This window comes from Trichomycterus rosablanca, chromosome 1, assembly GCF_030014385.1.
Source record: "Trichomycterus rosablanca isolate fTriRos1 chromosome 1, fTriRos1.hap1, whole genome shotgun sequence".
Taxonomy (NCBI): Eukaryota; Metazoa; Chordata; class Actinopteri; order Siluriformes; family Trichomycteridae; genus Trichomycterus; species Trichomycterus rosablanca.
Genome location: NC_085988.1, coordinates 1,150,150 through 1,168,854, shown reverse-complemented (window position 1 = coordinate 1,168,854; position 18,705 = coordinate 1,150,150). Strand labels below are relative to the sequence as shown.

Genomic DNA, 18,705 nt, shown 5'->3' with positions numbered 1-18,705 from the left:
CAAATTCTCGTTAATATCAATGGTTTACAGATGTTCTGCATCAGGAGCATGTAGCGTATTCTCCAATAAATTATTAACCACATTGGAATGCAGATGGAATCACCGGAAAAAGTACCTGGACGTTCCTGAAGGTGAGTAAACAGATGACCGCATCCACCAGGCTGGACGCAGGTATTTTATTTGGTGGACGCTTTCACTGGCGGTTCAGGGTTTCAGGGTCCAGGATTTGAACTAACAACATTCTGATTGAGAGTCCAGAAAGCCTCGACTTTACCCTAAACCAGGGGTGTCAGACTCAAGGCCGGCGAGAGCTTAAAGGACGTAAGGTTGTTGTGACGGTTCATGGTTCGAATCATTACAGAGACGCACCTGCGCATTTAAGAAGCAATTGTTGACATCGTAGTCATGGCAACTAACTTTGACCTTCGCTAAGAAGCCATGTCGGGGTAACGTCAGTAGCGTAAACGATAATAAATCGACGTTAATTCTCCTGTAATCGATACAGAAGCATCGTGTGTAAGTCGTGACGTTTATATTCTCAATTGTTTGTAAATGTGTAGCGAGTACGTTACAGCGCTTCAGCTACGAACTTACCGTCATTCTGTAATTAAATACGGGTGTTAGCGTTACTATAGCAACTAGTATTTTTATACATAATCACACACACACACACACACACACACATATAAACACACACATGCACACATACACTAACTAAAACATAAGCACACTACAAACACACACACACAATACACACACACTACAAACACACACACACACACTACTTGTGTTATGAGGCGTGTCTGTGGTAAAGGAGGATGATATAAATGTAGATATACGTTATGTAAGACACCGCCATCCGCCCACCACTAGAGGGAGACCGCGTGCCACACCCAGGGATAATTAAGCTGATTGACATCAGCTGTGCAGCACCTTTATAAAGGCTGCGCACGGCTCACTTGGCGCAGAGTCTTGTGTTAATGTAGTAATACCAGACCTCGCCGGTAATTTGGTATTCTCTTCTTAAGAAAGACATCTTTCGTCCTCTTTTTCTCTCTGTTTCGGGAACATTGGTTTTCCCCTAAAAGAAAGACCTTTTTGTTATCTCCCTGTTTAAATAACTGGAACAGTTTTAGAAAAGTAAAGTAATTTATCATTTCTTTAGTAACCTCACACCTTTGTTGAGGTCTCTTTGAGTTCTGAAACGACTACCCAACAGCCAGCGGGTAGCTCATCAGATTAGTTTTTCTTTGTGTATTTTTTGGTTTGTTTGGCATCCTTTGTTTCGTTTCCCGCCTGTTTGAGGCGCATATGTTAGTAAGTGATTCAGATCGAAGTTTCTTTAGTTCACCCTATAGAGTAGTGGTTAGTGCATCAGTCTCTCGAGCTCAGTACGGTGACGTGCGGGGTTCGAAACCACATGTTTTATTTTTTATTATCAAGTTGCGGTCTCCGCTATTTCAGTCAGTCTTTCCTCTCTGTTTTCCCTTTTTTCAACAAACACACAGTTCCTTTATATATATATATATATATATATATATACAAATAAATACACATATATCTTCTGCTATTTGTTTACATTCAAGGATTATCATTACACCGTTAAGTAGTTTAAAGGCACAAGCACTTTAACCAAGCCCATAGCGAATCGGGTAGAGCAAAGCTCTTTAACACCCGCGATCCCGGTTCGAATCTCACTCACTGCAATTTTTCAAATCTGCTTTTGGGTCCCACCAGACTGTTATTTAAGATCTGGGAAAACACAACACGAGGCGTTTGAGCCCCGTAACAGAAAGACTCTGCCAGCATGGACCCAGCAGACAGGAATATGTTGCAGCAAGCCATAACAGCCCAGGGGGCCCGGTTAGGGGAGCATGAGGAGGCGCTGAGCCAATTGGCCCAACGCATGCATGAACTAACATTGGCAGTCCAACGGTTAAACTCCCCTCCCAAGGAGGAGACACCTTCTGTTTCACCTGATCAGCCACTCCCCTCTATCCACCAGGACGTCATGCTACCAGCACCCATTAGATTCAGTGGTGAACCAGGGGCATGCAGGGGATTTCTGCTTCAGTGTTCCCTGACATTCCAACTAGCACCCACCCGGTTCCCCACTGAAGGAGCCAAGGTCGCATATATGATTTCTCTCCTCACGGACAGAGCTTTAACGTGGGCTACAGCCTTGTGGGAGAGCAAGTCTTCTGACTGTAGCACCGTTGCGGATTTTACCGCAGCTATGAAGCGGACCTTCGATAGTCCTGTACGGGGTGCCGAAGCTGCTTCAGCCCTTCTGAATTTGCGGCAGGGCTCACTCTCAGTCGCCGATTATACCATCTCCTTCCGCACTTGGGCAGCGGAGAGTGGTTGGAACTCGGAGGCTCTGATGGCCGTCTACCAACAGGGGCTTAATGAGGACCTTAAAGACCTCTTGGCCACCAGAGACCCTCCTGCCAGTTTGGAGGACCTGTACGAGGTCACTACCAAACTTGACAACCGCCTACGTGAGCGTCGGCGGACCAATAAGAAGGCACAACGAGCCCTGACCCCAGAGGAAGCGCCTGTCCGCCCTCGATTTGCGGCCTCTTCCGAAGGAGGTGAGCCCATGCAGATTGGGTGGGCTCACCTGACTCCCCAAGAGGCTGAGCAACGTCGCCAGGGGGGGCGGTGCATGTACTGTGGGGAGGGAAGCCACAAGCTGGCTCAGTGTCCAGTCAGGCCAGTAAAAGGCCAGGCCTACCCCCGGTAGGGGGCCCCAGGGTAGGCCCAGTTCTAGGCCCCAGGTCCAGTGGGTTGTTCCTTCCTGTCACGTTGAGCTGGAACAACTCGCGCGCCGAAAAAAGATTGCAGGCCTTCATAGATTCCGGCGCCGCAGGTAATTTTATGGACCTCACAATGGCCCTAGAACTAGGGCTACCCATGGAACCTTTGGTGACACCGCTACCGGTGGCTGCCATTGACGGGTTCCCACTCCGGTCTGGGGCCATCAAAAGACAGACCAGACCCATTACTGTGAGTGTAGGTCAACACTCGGAGTCACTTTCATTTTTTTTAACGCAAGCGCCGGATTTGCCGGTCATCCTAGGATTCCCCTGGTTGGTCAGACATAACCCCCGAATCGACTGGCTTTCCAAATCCATCCGACACTGGGGCCCATATTGTCAGGGCTCCTGTTTGGCTCCTAGGTGTCACCCAGGCAGCCTCTCTCACGAACCAGTCGATTTGAGCAAGGTCCCGGTGGCCTACCATGACCTACGAGAAGTCTTTAGTAAACGGAAGACGGAGGTGCTACCCCCCCACCGCTCGTTCGATTGTGCCATTGATCTGCTACCGGGCACATCTCCCCCTAGGGGCCGCCTTTTCTCTCTCTCTGGACCCGAGAGAACAGCAATGGAGAAGTACGTCCAAGAAGCCTTAGCCCAAGGCTTTATCAGACCCTCATCCTCTCCCGCTGGAGCGGGCTTTTTCTTCGTAGGCAAGAAGGACGGAGGCCTACGGCCCTGTATCGATTACAGAGGCCTTAACAAAATCACAGTCAAAGACCGATATCCCTTGCCCCTTATGACATCTGCTTTCGAGACACTGCAACAAGCGTCTGTTTTCTCTAAACTAGACCTTCGCAGTGCCTATAACCTCGTGCGAGTTAGATCTGGGGATGAATGGAAAACAGCGTTCATCACCCCGACCGGTCACTATGAATACTTAGTCATGCCGTTCGGGTTGATGAACGCACCAGCTGTTTTTCAGCGCCTGATCCACGAGGTCCTCCGAGAAACACTTGGTCTCTACGCCTTTGTATACCTTGATGATATTCTCATCTTTAGTAAAACTGTGAAGGAACACGTCGGCCATGTACGACGAGTGCTTCAACTACTCCTTGAGAACCACCTTTTCGTGAAACTGGAGAAATCCCAGTTCCACATACCCGAGGTCCACTTTCTAGGGTTTGTGGTTTCCCAGGGCAAACTGGCCATGGACCCTGCTAAACTCAAGGCTGTGGCTGAATGGCCACGTCCAACCTCTCTCAGGCTGGTCCAACGCTTTTTGGGTTTTACCAACTTTTACCGACGGTTTGTTAGAGGTTTTGGGTCAGTCGCAGCGCCCCTGACGGCTCTTACCCGAAAAGTGCCAGGACCTTTTCGGTGGACAGACGAAGCACAGAAGGCGTTCGACGAACTTAAGCGTAAACTGATCTCGGCGCCCATTCTTCATCTTCCTGATCCCCAACTTCCTTTTCTAGTGGAGGTAGATGCCTCCGAGGTAGGGGTAGGGGCAATCCTTTCTCAGCGCTCGGGCGTGGACAGGAAACTTCATCCTTGCGCCCACTTCTCCCATCGCCTAACGCCTACTGAACGCAATTATGGTGTAGGAGATAGAGAACTCCTTGCAGTCAAGATGGCTCTCGAAGAGTGGCGGCACTGGCTAGAGGGGGCCAAACATCCGTTCTTGGTCTGGACGGACCATAAGAACCTTGCATACATTCAGGAAGCCAAACGACTAAACCCCCGGCAAGCCCGTTGGACGCTATTTTTTAGTCGCTTTGACTTCACCCTCTCATACCGGCCAGGCACCAAGAACGCCAAACCTGACGCCCTCTCCAGACAGTGGGAGGAGCTACAAGCCCGACCAACATTACCCATCCTTCCTCCAGAACGCATAGTGGCACCGCTGCGTTGGGGAATTGAGGAAGTAGTCAAGAGAGCCCTTCTAGCCGAACCCGACCCAGGGGGAACCCCTACCCATTGCCTGTATGTCCCCGCATCAGCCCGGACTCAGGTCTTGCAATGGGGGCACGAGAGCTTCTTCGCAGGACACCCTGGAGCTACTCGCACCCTGAAGTTAATTCAGAGGCGGTTCTGGTGGGCTAATATGGCTCGGGATATCAGGCAATTCGTCTCTGCGTGTGAAACGTGTGCACGCAACAAGGACTCCAGAGCCAAGCCACCAGGGTTGTTACACCCTTTGCCCATTCCCCATCGTCCATGGTCACATCTGTCTCTGGACTTTATCACTGGCCTGCCCAAATCTAAAGGCCTGTCAGTAATTCTGGTGGTGGTAGACAGGTTTTCTAAGGCCGCCAGATTCATTGGCTTGCCCAAACTTCCCTCAGCCAGAGAGACGGCCCACCTCATCCTTCAACAGGTTGTGCGGTATCATGGCCTGCCCACAGACCTGGTTTCAGATAGGGGTCCTCAGTTTGCTAGCCAATTTTGGAAAGCTTTTTGTGCTTCCCTAGGGGCCTCTGTCAGCCTCTCTTCAGGTTTTCACCCCCAGTCCAATGGGCAGACTGAAAGGGTGAACCAAGATCTAGAGCAGTCGCTAAGGTGTCTGGCTTCAACCAGCCCCTCCACCTGGGCGGATCACCTATTGTGGGCAGAATTCGCCCACAATACTCTCTGGCACTCCTCTTTGGGCATGTCCCCCTTTGAGTGCCAGTTTGGCTATCCACCTCCCCTGTTCCCTGAACAGGAAACTCAGCTGGCCACATCGTCAGCCAGCCATATGGTACGCCGTTGCAGGTCCACCTGGCGACGAGCTCGGGCGGTCCTGGTAGCCCAAACAACCTCACGGAAGAGCACAGCAGACCGTAAGAGAAGGTTGGGAAATACCTTCCGCCCGGGCCAACGAGTATGGCTAAGCGCGAAAGACTTACCTCTGAAGGTCAGTAACAGAAAACTGGCGCCTCGATACGTTGGACCATTTAAAATAGTCAGACGCATCAACCCAGTTTCCTACAGGTTGCAACTCCCGCCCTCGTTCAGGGTTAATCCAACCTTTCACGTTTCCCGCCTCAAACCATACCTGTGTTCCCCTGGGACCCGATCACCAAAACCTCCCCCTGTTCGCATGGTTGACGGTTCTCCAGCCTACACAGTAAATAGGATACTCGATTCCCGACAAGTCCAAAATCGAGTCCAATATTTGGTGGACTGGGAGGGATATGGCCCGGAAGAGCGTTCCTGGGTACCGACAGCGCGGATTCTTGATCCCGATCTCATCCGGACCTTTAACTGGGATCGAGTGACCGGCCTGGGGATGTCAGGAGACACCCCTCGGGGAGGGGGTCCTGTAAGACACCGCCATCCGCCCACCACTAGAGGGAGACCGCGTGCCACACCCAGGGATAATTAAGCTGATTGACATCAGCTGTGCAGCACCTTTATAAAGGCTGCGCACGGCTCACTTGGCGCAGAGTCTTGTGTTAATCTAGTAATACCAGACCTCGCCGGTAATTTGGTATTCTCTTCTTAAAAAAGACATCTTTCGTCCTCTTTTTCTCTCTGTTTCGGGAACATTGGTTTTCCCCTAAAAGAAAGACCTTTTTGTTATCTCCCTGTTTAAATAACTGGAACAGTTTTAGAAAAGTAAAGTAATTTATCATTTCTTTAGTAACCTCACACCTTTGTTGAGGTCTCTTTGAGTTCTGAAACGACTACCCAACAGCCAGCGGGTAGCTCATCAGATTAGTTTTTCTTTGTGTATTTTTTGGTTTGTTTGGCATCCTTTGTTTCGTTTCCCGCCTGTTTGAGGCGCATATGTTAGTAAGTGATTCAGATCGAAGTTTCTTTAGTTCACCCTATAGAGTAGTGGTTAGTGCATCAGTCTCTCGAGCTCAGTACGGTGACGTGCGGGGTTCGAAACCGCACGTTTTATTTTTTATTATCAAGTTGCGGTCTCCGCTATTTCAGTCAGTCTTTCCTCTCTGTTTTCCCTTTTTTCAACAAACACACAGTTCCTTTATATATATATATATATATATATATACAAATAAATACACATATATCTTCTGCTATTTGTTTACATTCAAGGATTATCATTACACCGTTAAGTAGTTTAAAGGCACAAGCACTTTAACCAAGCCCATAGCGAATCGGGTAGAGCAAAGCTCTTTAACACCCGCGATCCCGGTTCGAATCTCACTCACTGCAATTTTTCAAATCTGCTTTTGGGTCCCACCAGACTGTTATTTAAGATCTGGGAAAACACAACACGAGGCGTTTGAGCCCCGTAACACGTTATAAATATACGAAATAAATGTAGATATACGTTATAAATATACGATATAAATGTAGATATACGTTATAAATATACGATATAAATGTAGATATACGTTATAAATATACGATATAAATGTATATATACGTTATAAATATACAATATAAATGTAGATATACGTTATAAATATACGATATCAATGTAGATATACGTTATAAATATACGATATAAATGTAGATGTACGTTATAAATATACGATACAAATGTAGATATACGTTATAAATATACAATATAAATGTAGATATACGTTATAAATATACGATATCAATGTAGATATACGTTATAAATATACAATATAAATGTAGATATACGTTATAAATATACAATATAAATGTAGATATACGTTATAAATATACAATATAAATGTAGATATACGTTATAAATATACAATATAAATGTAGATATACGTTATAAATATGTAATGTAAATGTAGATATACATTATAAATATACGATATAAATGTAGATATACGTTATAAATATACAATATAAATGTAGATATACGTTATAAATATACAATATAAATGTAGATATACGTTATAAATATACAATATAAATGTAGATATACGTTATAAATATGTAATGTAAATGTAGATATACATTATAAATATACGATATAAATGTAGATATATAGTGTATCACAAAAGTGAGTACACCCCTCACATTTCTGCAAATATTTCATTATATCTTTTCATGGGACAACACTATAGAAATGAAACTTGGATATAACTTAGAGTAGTCAGTGTACAGCTTGTATAGCAGTGTAGATTTACTGTCTTCTGAAAATAACTCAACACACAGCCATTAATGTCTAAATAGCTGCAACATAAGTGAGTACACCCCACAGTGAACATGTCCAAATTGTGCCCAAAGTGTCAATATTTTGTGTGACCACCATTATTATCCAGCACTGCCTTAACCCTCCTGGGCATGGAATTCACCAGAGCTGCACAGGTTGCTACTGGAATCCTCTTCCACTCCTCCATGATGACATCACGGAGCTGGTGGATGTTAGACACCTTGAACTCCTCCACCTTCCACTTGAGGATGCGCCACAGGTGCTCAATTGGGTTTAGTCCATCACCTTTACCTTCAGCTTCCTCAGCAAGGCAGTTGTCATCTTGGAGGTTGTGTTTGGGGTCGTTATCCTGTTGGAAAACTGCCATGAGGCCCAGTTTTCGAAGGGAGGGGATCATGCTCTGTTTCAGAATGTCACAGTACATGTTGGAATTCATGTTTCCCTCAATGAACTGCAGCTCCCCAGTGCCAGCAACACTCATGCAGCCCAAGACCATGATGCTACCACCACCATGCTTGACTGTAGGCAAGATACAGTTGTCTTGGTACTTCTCACCAGGGCGCCGCCACACATGCTGGACACCATCTGAGCCAAACAAGTTTATCTTGGTCTCGTCAGACCACAGGGCATTCCAGTAATCCATGTTCTTGGACTGCTTGTCTTCAGCAAACTGTGTGCGGGCTTTCTTGTGCGTCAGCTTCCTTCTGGGATGACGACCATGCAGACCGAGTCGATGCAGTGTGCGGCGTATGGTCTGAGCACTGACAGGCTGACCTCCCACGTCTTCAAAGTCTGCAGCAATGCTGGCAGCACTCATGTGTCTATTTTTTAAAGCCAACCTCTGGATATGACGCCGAACACGTGGACTCGACTTCTTCGGTCGACCGTGACGAAGCCTGTTCCGAGTGGAACCTGTCCTGGAAAACCGCTGTATGACCTTGGCCACCATGCTGTAGCTCAGTTACAGGGTGTTAGCAATCTTCTTATAGCCCAGGCCATCTTTGTGGAGAGCAACAATTCTATTTCTCACATCCTCAGAGAGTTCTTTGCCATGAGGTGCCATGTTGAATATCCAGTGGCCAGTATGAGAGAATTGTACCCAAAACACCAAATTTAACAGCCCTGCTCCCCATTTACACCTGGGACCTTGACACATGACACCAGGGAGGGACAACGACACATTTGGGCACAATTTGGACATGTTCACTGTGGGGTGTACTCACTTATGTTGCAGATATTTAGACATTAATGGCTGTGTGTTGAGTTATTTTCAGAAGACAGTAAATCTACACTGCTATACAAGTTGTACACTGACTACTCTAAGTTATATCCAAGTTTCATGTCTATAGTGTTGTCCCATGAAAAGATATAATGAAATATTTGCAGAAATGTGAGGGGTGTACTCACTTTTGTGATACACTGTACGTTATAAATATACGACATAAATGTAAATATACAATATAAATATACAATATAAATATACAATATAAATGTAGATATACGTTATAAATATACAATATCAATGTAGATATACGTTATAAATATACAATATAAATGTAAATATACGTTATAAATATACAATATAAATGTAGATATACGTTATAAATATACGATATAAATGTAGATATACGTTATAAATATACGATATAAATGTAGATATACGTTATAAATATACGATAAAAATGTAGATAAACATTATAAATATATAATATAAATGTAGATAAATGTTATTAATATGTATTATAAATGTAGATATACGTTATAAATATACAATATAAATGTAGATATACGTTATAAATATACAATATAAATGTAGATATACGTTATAAATATACAATATAAATGTAAATATACGTTATAAATATACAATATAAATGTAGATATACGTTATAAATATACGATATAAATGTAGATATGCGTTATAAATATACAATATAAATGTAGATATACGTTATAAATATACAATATAAATGTAGATATACGTTATAAATATACAATATAAATGTAGATATACGTTATAAATATACAATATAAATGTAGATATACATTATAAATATACAATATAAATGTAAATATACAATATAAATATACAATATAAATATACAATATAAATGTAGATATACATTATAAATATACGATATAAATGTAGATATACGTTATAAATATACGATATAAATGTAGATATACGTTATAAATATACAATATAAATGTAAATATACATTATAAATATACAATATAAATGTAGATATACGTTATAAATATACAATATAAATGTAGATATACGTTATAAATATACGATATAAATGTAGATATACGTTATAAATATACAATATAAATGTAAATATACGTTATAAATATACAATATAAATGTAGATATACGTTATAAATATACGATATAAATGTAGATATACGTTATAAATATACGATATAAATGTAGATATACGTTATAAATGTACAGAATAAATTTCAGCGGTGAGATCCTGTAGATCACTACTGCTGAGATCTGGGAATCCAGGGTTGGACGTCCGGCTTAGAAGAGTCACTAACTGACCGGCCTGAAACGTCCTCAATTGTGGACTGTGCTCGCTGGGACTCCTGGCCACAGATAGCAATGGTGTAATCAGGGTAAAACGAGGTGAAACTTGTATTTTTCCAAAAATATCTGGTCAGTTCAAAGGTAAATTGGTGCATCTAGCTTGAATAACGTTGTTTGATGTTTGACATTCACTGGCTGAGCAAGATGAGGAGAATGTAGGAGGTGTTTGGATCTCTGATGGGGTTCTACCAAAAATATTCCATAGTACTGATCTAAAACCTGTTTTTTCTTCCTCGTAGGCTGTTTACGTTACGTCGACTCTGCCGTACGTGGTCCTGACCATCTTCCTGATCAGAGGACTGACCCTCAAAGGATCCATCAACGGCATCAAGTACCTGTTCACTCCAGATGTACGTTTGCACAATCACACAGGACCTTCCCCAAACTGTTACCGTTACATCAACATGACCACCTTCCTAATATCGTGTTGGTCCCCCTTTTGCTGACCTGTCGAGGCATGGACTCCACTAGACCCCTGAAGGTGTGATATGTGTGAGATCCTTTAACTCCTGTAAGGTGTGAGGTGGGGCCTCCATGGATCGGACTTGTTTGTCCAGCACGTCCCACAGATGCTGCATTGGATTGAGATCAACACCTCAAACTGGTTGTTGTGCTCCTCAAACCGTTCCTGAAGCATTTAGCTTTGTGGCAGGAAGCATCATCCTGCCATCAGGGAAGCGTCTCCATGAAAGGGTGAACATGGTCTGTAACGGTGCTTAGGTAGGAGCTACGTGTCAGAGTAACATCCACATGGATGGCAGGACCCAAGGTTTCCCAGCAGAACGTCGCCCAAAGCATCACACCGCCTCTGCCGGCTCGCCTTCTTCCCATAATGCATCCTGGTGCCGTGTGTTCCGTGTGACACACACGCACCCGGCCATGATTCATCAGACCAGGCCACCTTCTTCCATCGCTCCGTGGTCCAGTTCCGATGCTCACGTGCCCATTGTTGGCGCTTTTGGTGGTGGACAGGGGTCAGCATGGTCACTCTGACTGGTCTGCAGCTCTGCAGCCCCATACACAACAAACTGTGCTGCTCTGTGTATTCTGACACCTTTCTATCAGAACCAGCATGAACTTCTTCAGCAGTTTGAGCTACAGTAGGGCATCTATAAGCCTTGGCCGCCCATGACCCTGTCGCCGGTTCACCACTGTTCCTTCCTTGGAGCACTTTTGATAGATACTGACCACTGCAGACCAGGTGCAGTGATGAAGAGATGATCAGTGTTATTCACTTCACCTGTCAGTGCTCAGAATGTTATGTCTGGATCTTTTTTTTGAAGGTGAACGAGTTGATGAACCCCACGACCTGGATGGACGCAGGTGCTCAGGTGCTGTTCTCCTTCTCGGTGGCTTTCGGAGGACTCGTGTCCTTCTCCAGCTACAATCCAGTGCAGTGAGTACACTGAATTAAAAACTCCATTTATTTAATTAAATACTAATAATTAAGTGGTTGTTCATCATGTCCAAACCTTTTGTTAACCAGCAACAACTGTGAGAAGGACTCGGTGATCATCTCCATCATAAACGGCATGACTTCCGTATACTCAGCGACCGTCATCTACTCCATCATCGGCTTCCGAGCTACGCAGAAATACGACGAGTGTCTGGCAGGGTGGGTGTTTACAGAACCATCTTTGTACTGTATATCCTCCTTCTAGAACCTTGATCCTAAAGGAGCTGCAGCTCCTTAAATGTCTCAGGAAGCATGTGCTAACCCCTTCCATCTGTGTTTGGTACACAGGAACATCTTGGCCCTCCTGAACGCCTTCGACCTTCCAGAGGGGAACATCACCGAAAGTAGCTACGACGAGGCCTTGCAGATCCTCAACAGCACGTCACCTGCGATCGTTCAGGGACTCGACCTGAAAACCTGCGACATGCAGACCTTCCTCAGCCAGGTACATGTCACAGTGACGTCAACGTTCTGGTACACACAAGGTCATCAGATCACATCTTACTCTGCACTACTAGATTCCTTTAATCCAGTTCCTTCAAGTGGGTCAGTAGGGTCTAAGGGCTGCTCTTTGGCTGATCTTACCCCTTAGACCTGTTCTGATAGGGTGATCCTGCTAGGAATATCAAGTACCCAAGGTTACCACCACGTTACCTCAACAAGGTCCAGATTCTTCAGGAGATGGTAAAAAAGGAGCTCTCTGAGTAGGTGGACAAAGGTTTGGATACAATGAGCTCGAGGTCATGAAGACAACGTTGTGGCTGCAAGTGGCGGAAATGGAGTGGTCCAAGAACAGAGCCCTGAGGGACGCTCTCAGGAACTACCCCAGACCATATATTCTAGTTCCTTCTGGAAGATCCACAGACCAACCGTGGGTCAGAAGAGCATGATGAAGAATAAAATAATTACTTTAAATTAAATCAAAACAAAAATTAAATTAAACAAAAACTAAATTTAATTACATTAAAACAAAACAAAAATTAAATCAAATACAACTAAATTGAGTTAAATCAAATAAAGAAAAAAAAATTAAAACTAAAATAAAACAAAATAAAAAAATGAAAATACATAAAAGTAAAAGTAAATTTAATTAAAACTAAACTAAAATTAATTTAAATAAAAACTAAATAAAACTAAAATGAGTTAAATTAAATTAAGAAAAAATAAATTAAATTGAAATAAATTAAAACTAAAATAAAACAAAATAAAAAAATGAAAATACATAAAAGTAAATTTAATTAAAACTAAACTGAAATTAAATTTAATAAAAACTAAATTAAACTAAATTAAACTAAAATGAGTTAAATTAAATTAAGAAAAAATAAATTAAATTGAATTAAATTAAAACTAAAATAAAACAAAATTTAAAAATTTAAATACATAAAAGTAAATTAAATTAAAACTAAACTAAAATTAAATAAAATAAAAACTAAATTAAACTAAATTAAGTTAAATTAAATTAAGAATAAAATAAAATCAAAACAAATTAATTAAATTAAAAACAAACTAAAATTAAATTATATTAAAACTACATTAAATTAAACTAAATTAGGTTAAATTATATATATATATATATATATATATATATATATATATATATATATATATATACATATATATATATATATATATATATATATATATATATATATATATATATAATTAAATTAAAATAAGATTTAATTGAATAAATATAAAATTAAATGAAAATAAATTAAGTTAAAATAAATGAAATTAAACTTAAATTTACATATTTTGAGAATAAAATAATAAAAAAATATCTAATAAATAATAATAAAAAAAAGAAGGAAATTAAAATATAAATATCTAACCAAACGTGGGTCTCCCAGAAGGAACTAGAATCTATGGTCTGGGGAAGTAAAGCTTATGAGATGGAACATCTACACAAAGGTTGTATAAGACGACCCTGGAAATCATCTCATCATCTTCTGTGTCTTTTGTTTCACAGGGAGTAGAAGGTACCGGTCTGGCCTTTATCGTCTTCACCGAGGCCATCACCAGCATGCCCATTTCTCCACTCTGGGCCGTGCTCTTCTTCATCATGCTCTTCTGCCTGGGACTTTCCACCATGTTCGGTCATGTCGAGGGGGCTGTAGTTCCTCTGCAGGACCTGAACATTCTACCTAGGAACTGGCCGAAATCTCTGCTGACGGGTAAGTCCATGTTTAGGGAGCTGGACAGGAACGAGAATGCTGGGAACACTGCAGATCATGTTCATCTCTGTCCTGTCCATTGGTTTGAGATTTAGCAGTTAAGGTACTGGACTAGTAATCAAGAGGTCGCTGGCTCAAGCCCCACTGTTGGGCCCTTGAGCAAGGACCTTGAGCCTCAATTGCTTAGACTGTACGGTCACGGTCCTGTAAAAGCGTTCGCCAAATGACTTTGAGGAACATGGGCATGCTTCAATGAGGTTGGTGTGGTGGAACTCCAGTGGTCTGCACAGACTCCCTGGGTTAGCCCCAACCCAACTTTTGGGATGAATTAGAAACCTTTGGCTCATACAGCTTCAAAGGTGGAGTCAGGGGCTTGGGAAAGGTTCTCCAACAAGCTCAAAGTCAGGTCATCATTTACATTTACATTTTCAGCATTTAGCAGACGCTCTTATCCAGAGCGACTTACAGCTGGCAGCTGCATTTTGAATGAGCTGTAAGGGTTTAATCAGAATCAGAATCAGATTTATTGGCCAGGTATGTGGATACACACAAGGAATTTGTTTCCGGCTGATGGTATCTCTCTAGTAATGGTACGATACAGTGTACAAGCAACGTATACATTAAACATTAAACACAAAATCACAAAATTATCCAAACTATAAGATTATATACACACAATATACAGATATGTAATTTAGCAGCATCTGAAATATTTACAAAACAGTAAAGTGCACAACATGTAGGATGAGTACTACAGTGTAGTCAGTTTGGCAGCAGATGAATATTTTTACGCTTACGTGTTATGTATTATCAGTCATTTATTTATTTAGTAGGGAGATCGCCTGTGGGAAGAAACTGCTTTTAAATCTGGTGGTTTTAATGTGGATGGATCTATAGCGCCTGCCGGAGGGGAGGGGTTGAATGAAGTAATGTCCAGGGTGTGAGGAGTCAGTGATAATTTTCTCTGCCCGTTTCTTGGTTCTTGAAGTATACAAGTCCTGGAGAGAGGGCAGAGGAGCACCAATGATTTTTTCAGCTGACTTCACCTGTCGCTGCAGTCTGTTCCTTTGTTGTGTTGTGGCTGCACCAAACCAGACTGTGATGGAAGTGCACAGAACTGATTCGATGGCCGCAGTGTAGAATTGTCTTAGCAGCTCCTGTGGCAGTCCCAGCTTTCGCATTTTCCGCAGAAAGAACATTCTCTGTTGGGTTTTCTTGATGGTGGAGTTGATGTTATACTCCCACTTCAGGTCCTGGGAAATGATAGTGCCCAAAAACTTGAAGGACTCCACAGTTGAAACAGGACTGCCTAAAATTGTGAGTGGGAGCCGTGCTGGTGAGTGTTTTCTGAAGTCCACTGTCATCTCTACAGTCTTGAGCGTGTTAAGCTCCAGGTTGTTCTTACTGCACCAGTGCACCAGCTGGTCGAGCTCTCGCCGGTAAGCAGATTCATCTCCGTCGCGAATCAGACCAATGATTGTAGTACTTCAAGAGTTTCACAGATGGGTCACTGGAGATGCAGTCATTGGTGTAGAGTGAAAAGAGCAGTGGTGAGATAACACTTCCCTGAGGAGTACCAGTACTGACTGTCCGAGTGTGAGGAGTGACTTCGCCTAGCTTCACCTGCTGTGTTCTGCCTGTCAGGAAGCTGGTAATCCACTGACACATGGCAGGGGGCACAGTGAGCTGGGAGAGTTTGTAGGAGAGAATTCCAGGGTTGACGGTGTCGAAAGCCGAGCTGAAGTCCACAAACAGGATCCTTACATAAGTCCCAGGGCAGTCGAGGTGTTTCAGGACATAGTGAAGGCCCATGTTGATTGCATCATCCACTGACCTGTTAGCCCTATATGCAAACTGTAGTGGGTCCAGTAGGTGTCCAGTGGTTTCCTTCAGATGGGCTAGCACCAATCGTTCAAATGACTTCATGACTACTGATGTCAATGCTACCGGTCTGTAGTCATTCAGTCCAGTTATGGAGGGTTTCTTGGGGATCGGGATGATGGTGGAGCGTTTGAAACAGGAGGGAACAACAGACAGTTCCAGGGATCTGTTGAAGATACGTGTAAAAATTGGAGCCAGTTGGTCAGCGCAGGCTTTGAGACAGGAGGGAGAGATGTTGTCCGGGCCTGACGATTTCCTGGTCTTTTGTCTCCGGAAGAGCTGGCTGACATCTTTCAGATGTCAGAGATGAAATAACAGATGCAGATGAGGTGGGTAGATTGATGGGTGTGAAGTGGTCACTTTCAAACCTACAAAAGTAGTCGTTGAGGTCGTCTGCAAGGTCTTTATTTGCATCTATGGGTGGGGGAGGTTTCCTGTAACTGGTGATTTCTCCAAGGCCTCTCCACACTGTAGCAGGGTCGTTGGCTGAAAAACGTTTCTTCAGCTTTTCAGTGTAGTTTCTTTTAGCCAAAGAAGTTCGTGGCAGTTCGTGGTTTAGTTTTGCTTTGTTGAAATCCTCCAGAATTATTAACAGTGAGTCCGGATATTTTTGTTCTAATCCCGTTATCTGATCCGCTAGAGTTTGCAGTGCGTCATGCACGTTGGCTTGAGGTGGAATGTAAACACGAGCCAGGATGAATGAAGAGAACTCGCGCGGAGAGTAGAAAGGCTTACAATGAATGAAAAAAGACTCCAAATTTGGACTGCAGTATTTACTTAATTCTGTGACATCAGTACACCAACCTCCATTAATGTAAAAGCAGATTCCTCCACCTTTCGCTTTCCCAGTGAGCTCCGTTACGCGATACGCGCGATGTATATGAAAGCCCGGCAGTTGCAGTGCGCTGTCCGGTACGGAATCACTCAGCCAGGTTTCAGTGAAGCAAAGTGCTGCAGAGCGTGTAAAGTTTTTGTTTATCCCGTTAAGTAGAAGCATCTCGTCCATTTTGTTAGGCAGAGAGCGGAGGTTCGCGAGATGAATCGATGGGAGCGTGGTGGGAAATCCCCGCTGTCGGAGCTTCACATCTCTGCCGGCGCTCGTCCCTCTCCTGCATCTCCTCCGTGTTCCCAACAGAGCCGCTGCTCCACCAGCAAGGATCTCCAAAAAACTCACAGAATCAGTAAAAATGGATGAAAAACCATATGAAGTGAACTGTCTTAAGTTCAGCAGTTCGTCTCTGGTGTAACTGATTGGGTTTGGGTTACAAAAAACACAAACAATAGACAAAAACAAGGAAAGTACTAGAAAGCACTGTGCCGAGGCTGCCACTCGTGGCGCCATCTTCACAACAATTAATCGTGGACATGGGAGCTCCTGCCAGAAGGGAGTTGCAGTAGTCCAACCGTGAGATTACAAGTGATTGCACCAGAATCTGGGTAGCTTCCCTGGAGAGAAATGGTCGGATCTTCCTGATGTTGTACAGGAGGAACCGGCACCATCTTGTCATGTTGGCTATATAAGGAGAGAATGTCAGCTGGTTATCCAGGACAGCACCAAGAGTTCTTACCTTATCAGATGGTCTGATCTGGGAGTCATCAAGAGAAATGACTAGGTCCTGGGTTGGAGACTGATCTCCGGGAATGAGCAACATCTCTGTCTTGCTGGGATTAAGTTTTAGATGATGAGCTGACATCCATTGTGAGATATCTCGCAGACATGCTGAGATGCGAGCTGAGACTTGTGTGTCTGAAGGAGGAAATGACAGAACGAGCTGAGTGTCATCTGCATAGGAGTGGTAGGAGAAGCCATGGGAGGCTATGACCTTACCCAGAGAGCGGGTGTAGATAGAGAAAAGAAGTGGGCCAAGTACAGAGCCCTGAGGAACACCGGTTGAGAGAGTGCATGGGGGAGATATGGATCCCCTCCATGACACTTGGTAGGCGCGCCCTTCCAGGTAGGAGGCCATCCATTGCCATGCTGAACCTGTTACTCCAAGGTTGGAGAGAGTGGACAAGAGAATGCTGTGATTCACTGTGTCGAAGGCTGCAGAAAGGTCAAGAAGAATGAGGACAGATGACAGTTTGGCTGCTTTGGCTGCATGAAGCTTCTCAGTAACAGCTACAAGAGCTGTTTCTGTAGAATGCGCTGCCTTGAAGCCAGACTGGTACTGATCGTGGAGGTCATTCTGAGTTAGAAAGGCAGATAGTTCGTTATAGACAGCACGTTCAAGAATCTTTGATAGAAAAGAGAGGAGTGAGACAGGTCTGTAGTTGTTGATGTCTGTAGTGTCTAGTGTAGGTTTCTTAAGAAGGGGAATGACCTGAGCCTTCTTAAAAGCAGTAGGGACGACACCTGATGTCAGGGAGTTGTTGATGATGGGTGTGATGAAGGGGATTAGGTCCTGTGAGATGTCTTTGAGGATGGTGGATGGTATAGGGTCATGTGTGCATGTAGTGGGATTGCTGGATGAGAGGAGCTGTGTAACCTCATCCATGGTGAGTGGGGTGAAGCTGGTGAGTGTGTTGGTGGGTTGAGGGTCAGTTGAAAGTGGGTCAGTCGGAGAGAAGGATTGATTGATTTTGTCGATCTTGTCCTGAAAGAATGTTGAAAAGTCAGTAGCAGTGAGAGAGGCAGAAGGGGGAGGAGGAGGAGGGTTCAGAAGAGAGGAAAAGATAGCATGAAGCTTACGTGGGTCAGCAGCAGATTGTTCAAGCTTGGCTTTGTAAAAAGATGTCGTCTTTTTTTC

The 18,705-nt window shown here is 43.5% G+C and overlaps 1 protein-coding gene across 1 annotated transcript in view; it reads left to right on the top strand.

Moving 5' to 3' along the window:
* The window catches only part of slc6a19a.1 (solute carrier family 6 member 19a, tandem duplicate 1), a 30,327-nt gene that overhangs the window by 8,489 nt on the left and 3,133 nt on the right, over window positions 1-18,705 (top strand). Inside the window, exons 5-9 of the mRNA XM_063015323.1 lie at window positions 10,687-10,797; window positions 11,731-11,843; window positions 11,934-12,062; window positions 12,192-12,348; window positions 13,873-14,077. Of these exons, the coding sequence (XP_062871393.1) occupies window positions 10,687-10,797; window positions 11,731-11,843; window positions 11,934-12,062; window positions 12,192-12,348; window positions 13,873-14,077 (715 nt within the window). The remainder of the gene's footprint in view (window positions 1-10,686; window positions 10,798-11,730; window positions 11,844-11,933; window positions 12,063-12,191; window positions 12,349-13,872; window positions 14,078-18,705) is intronic.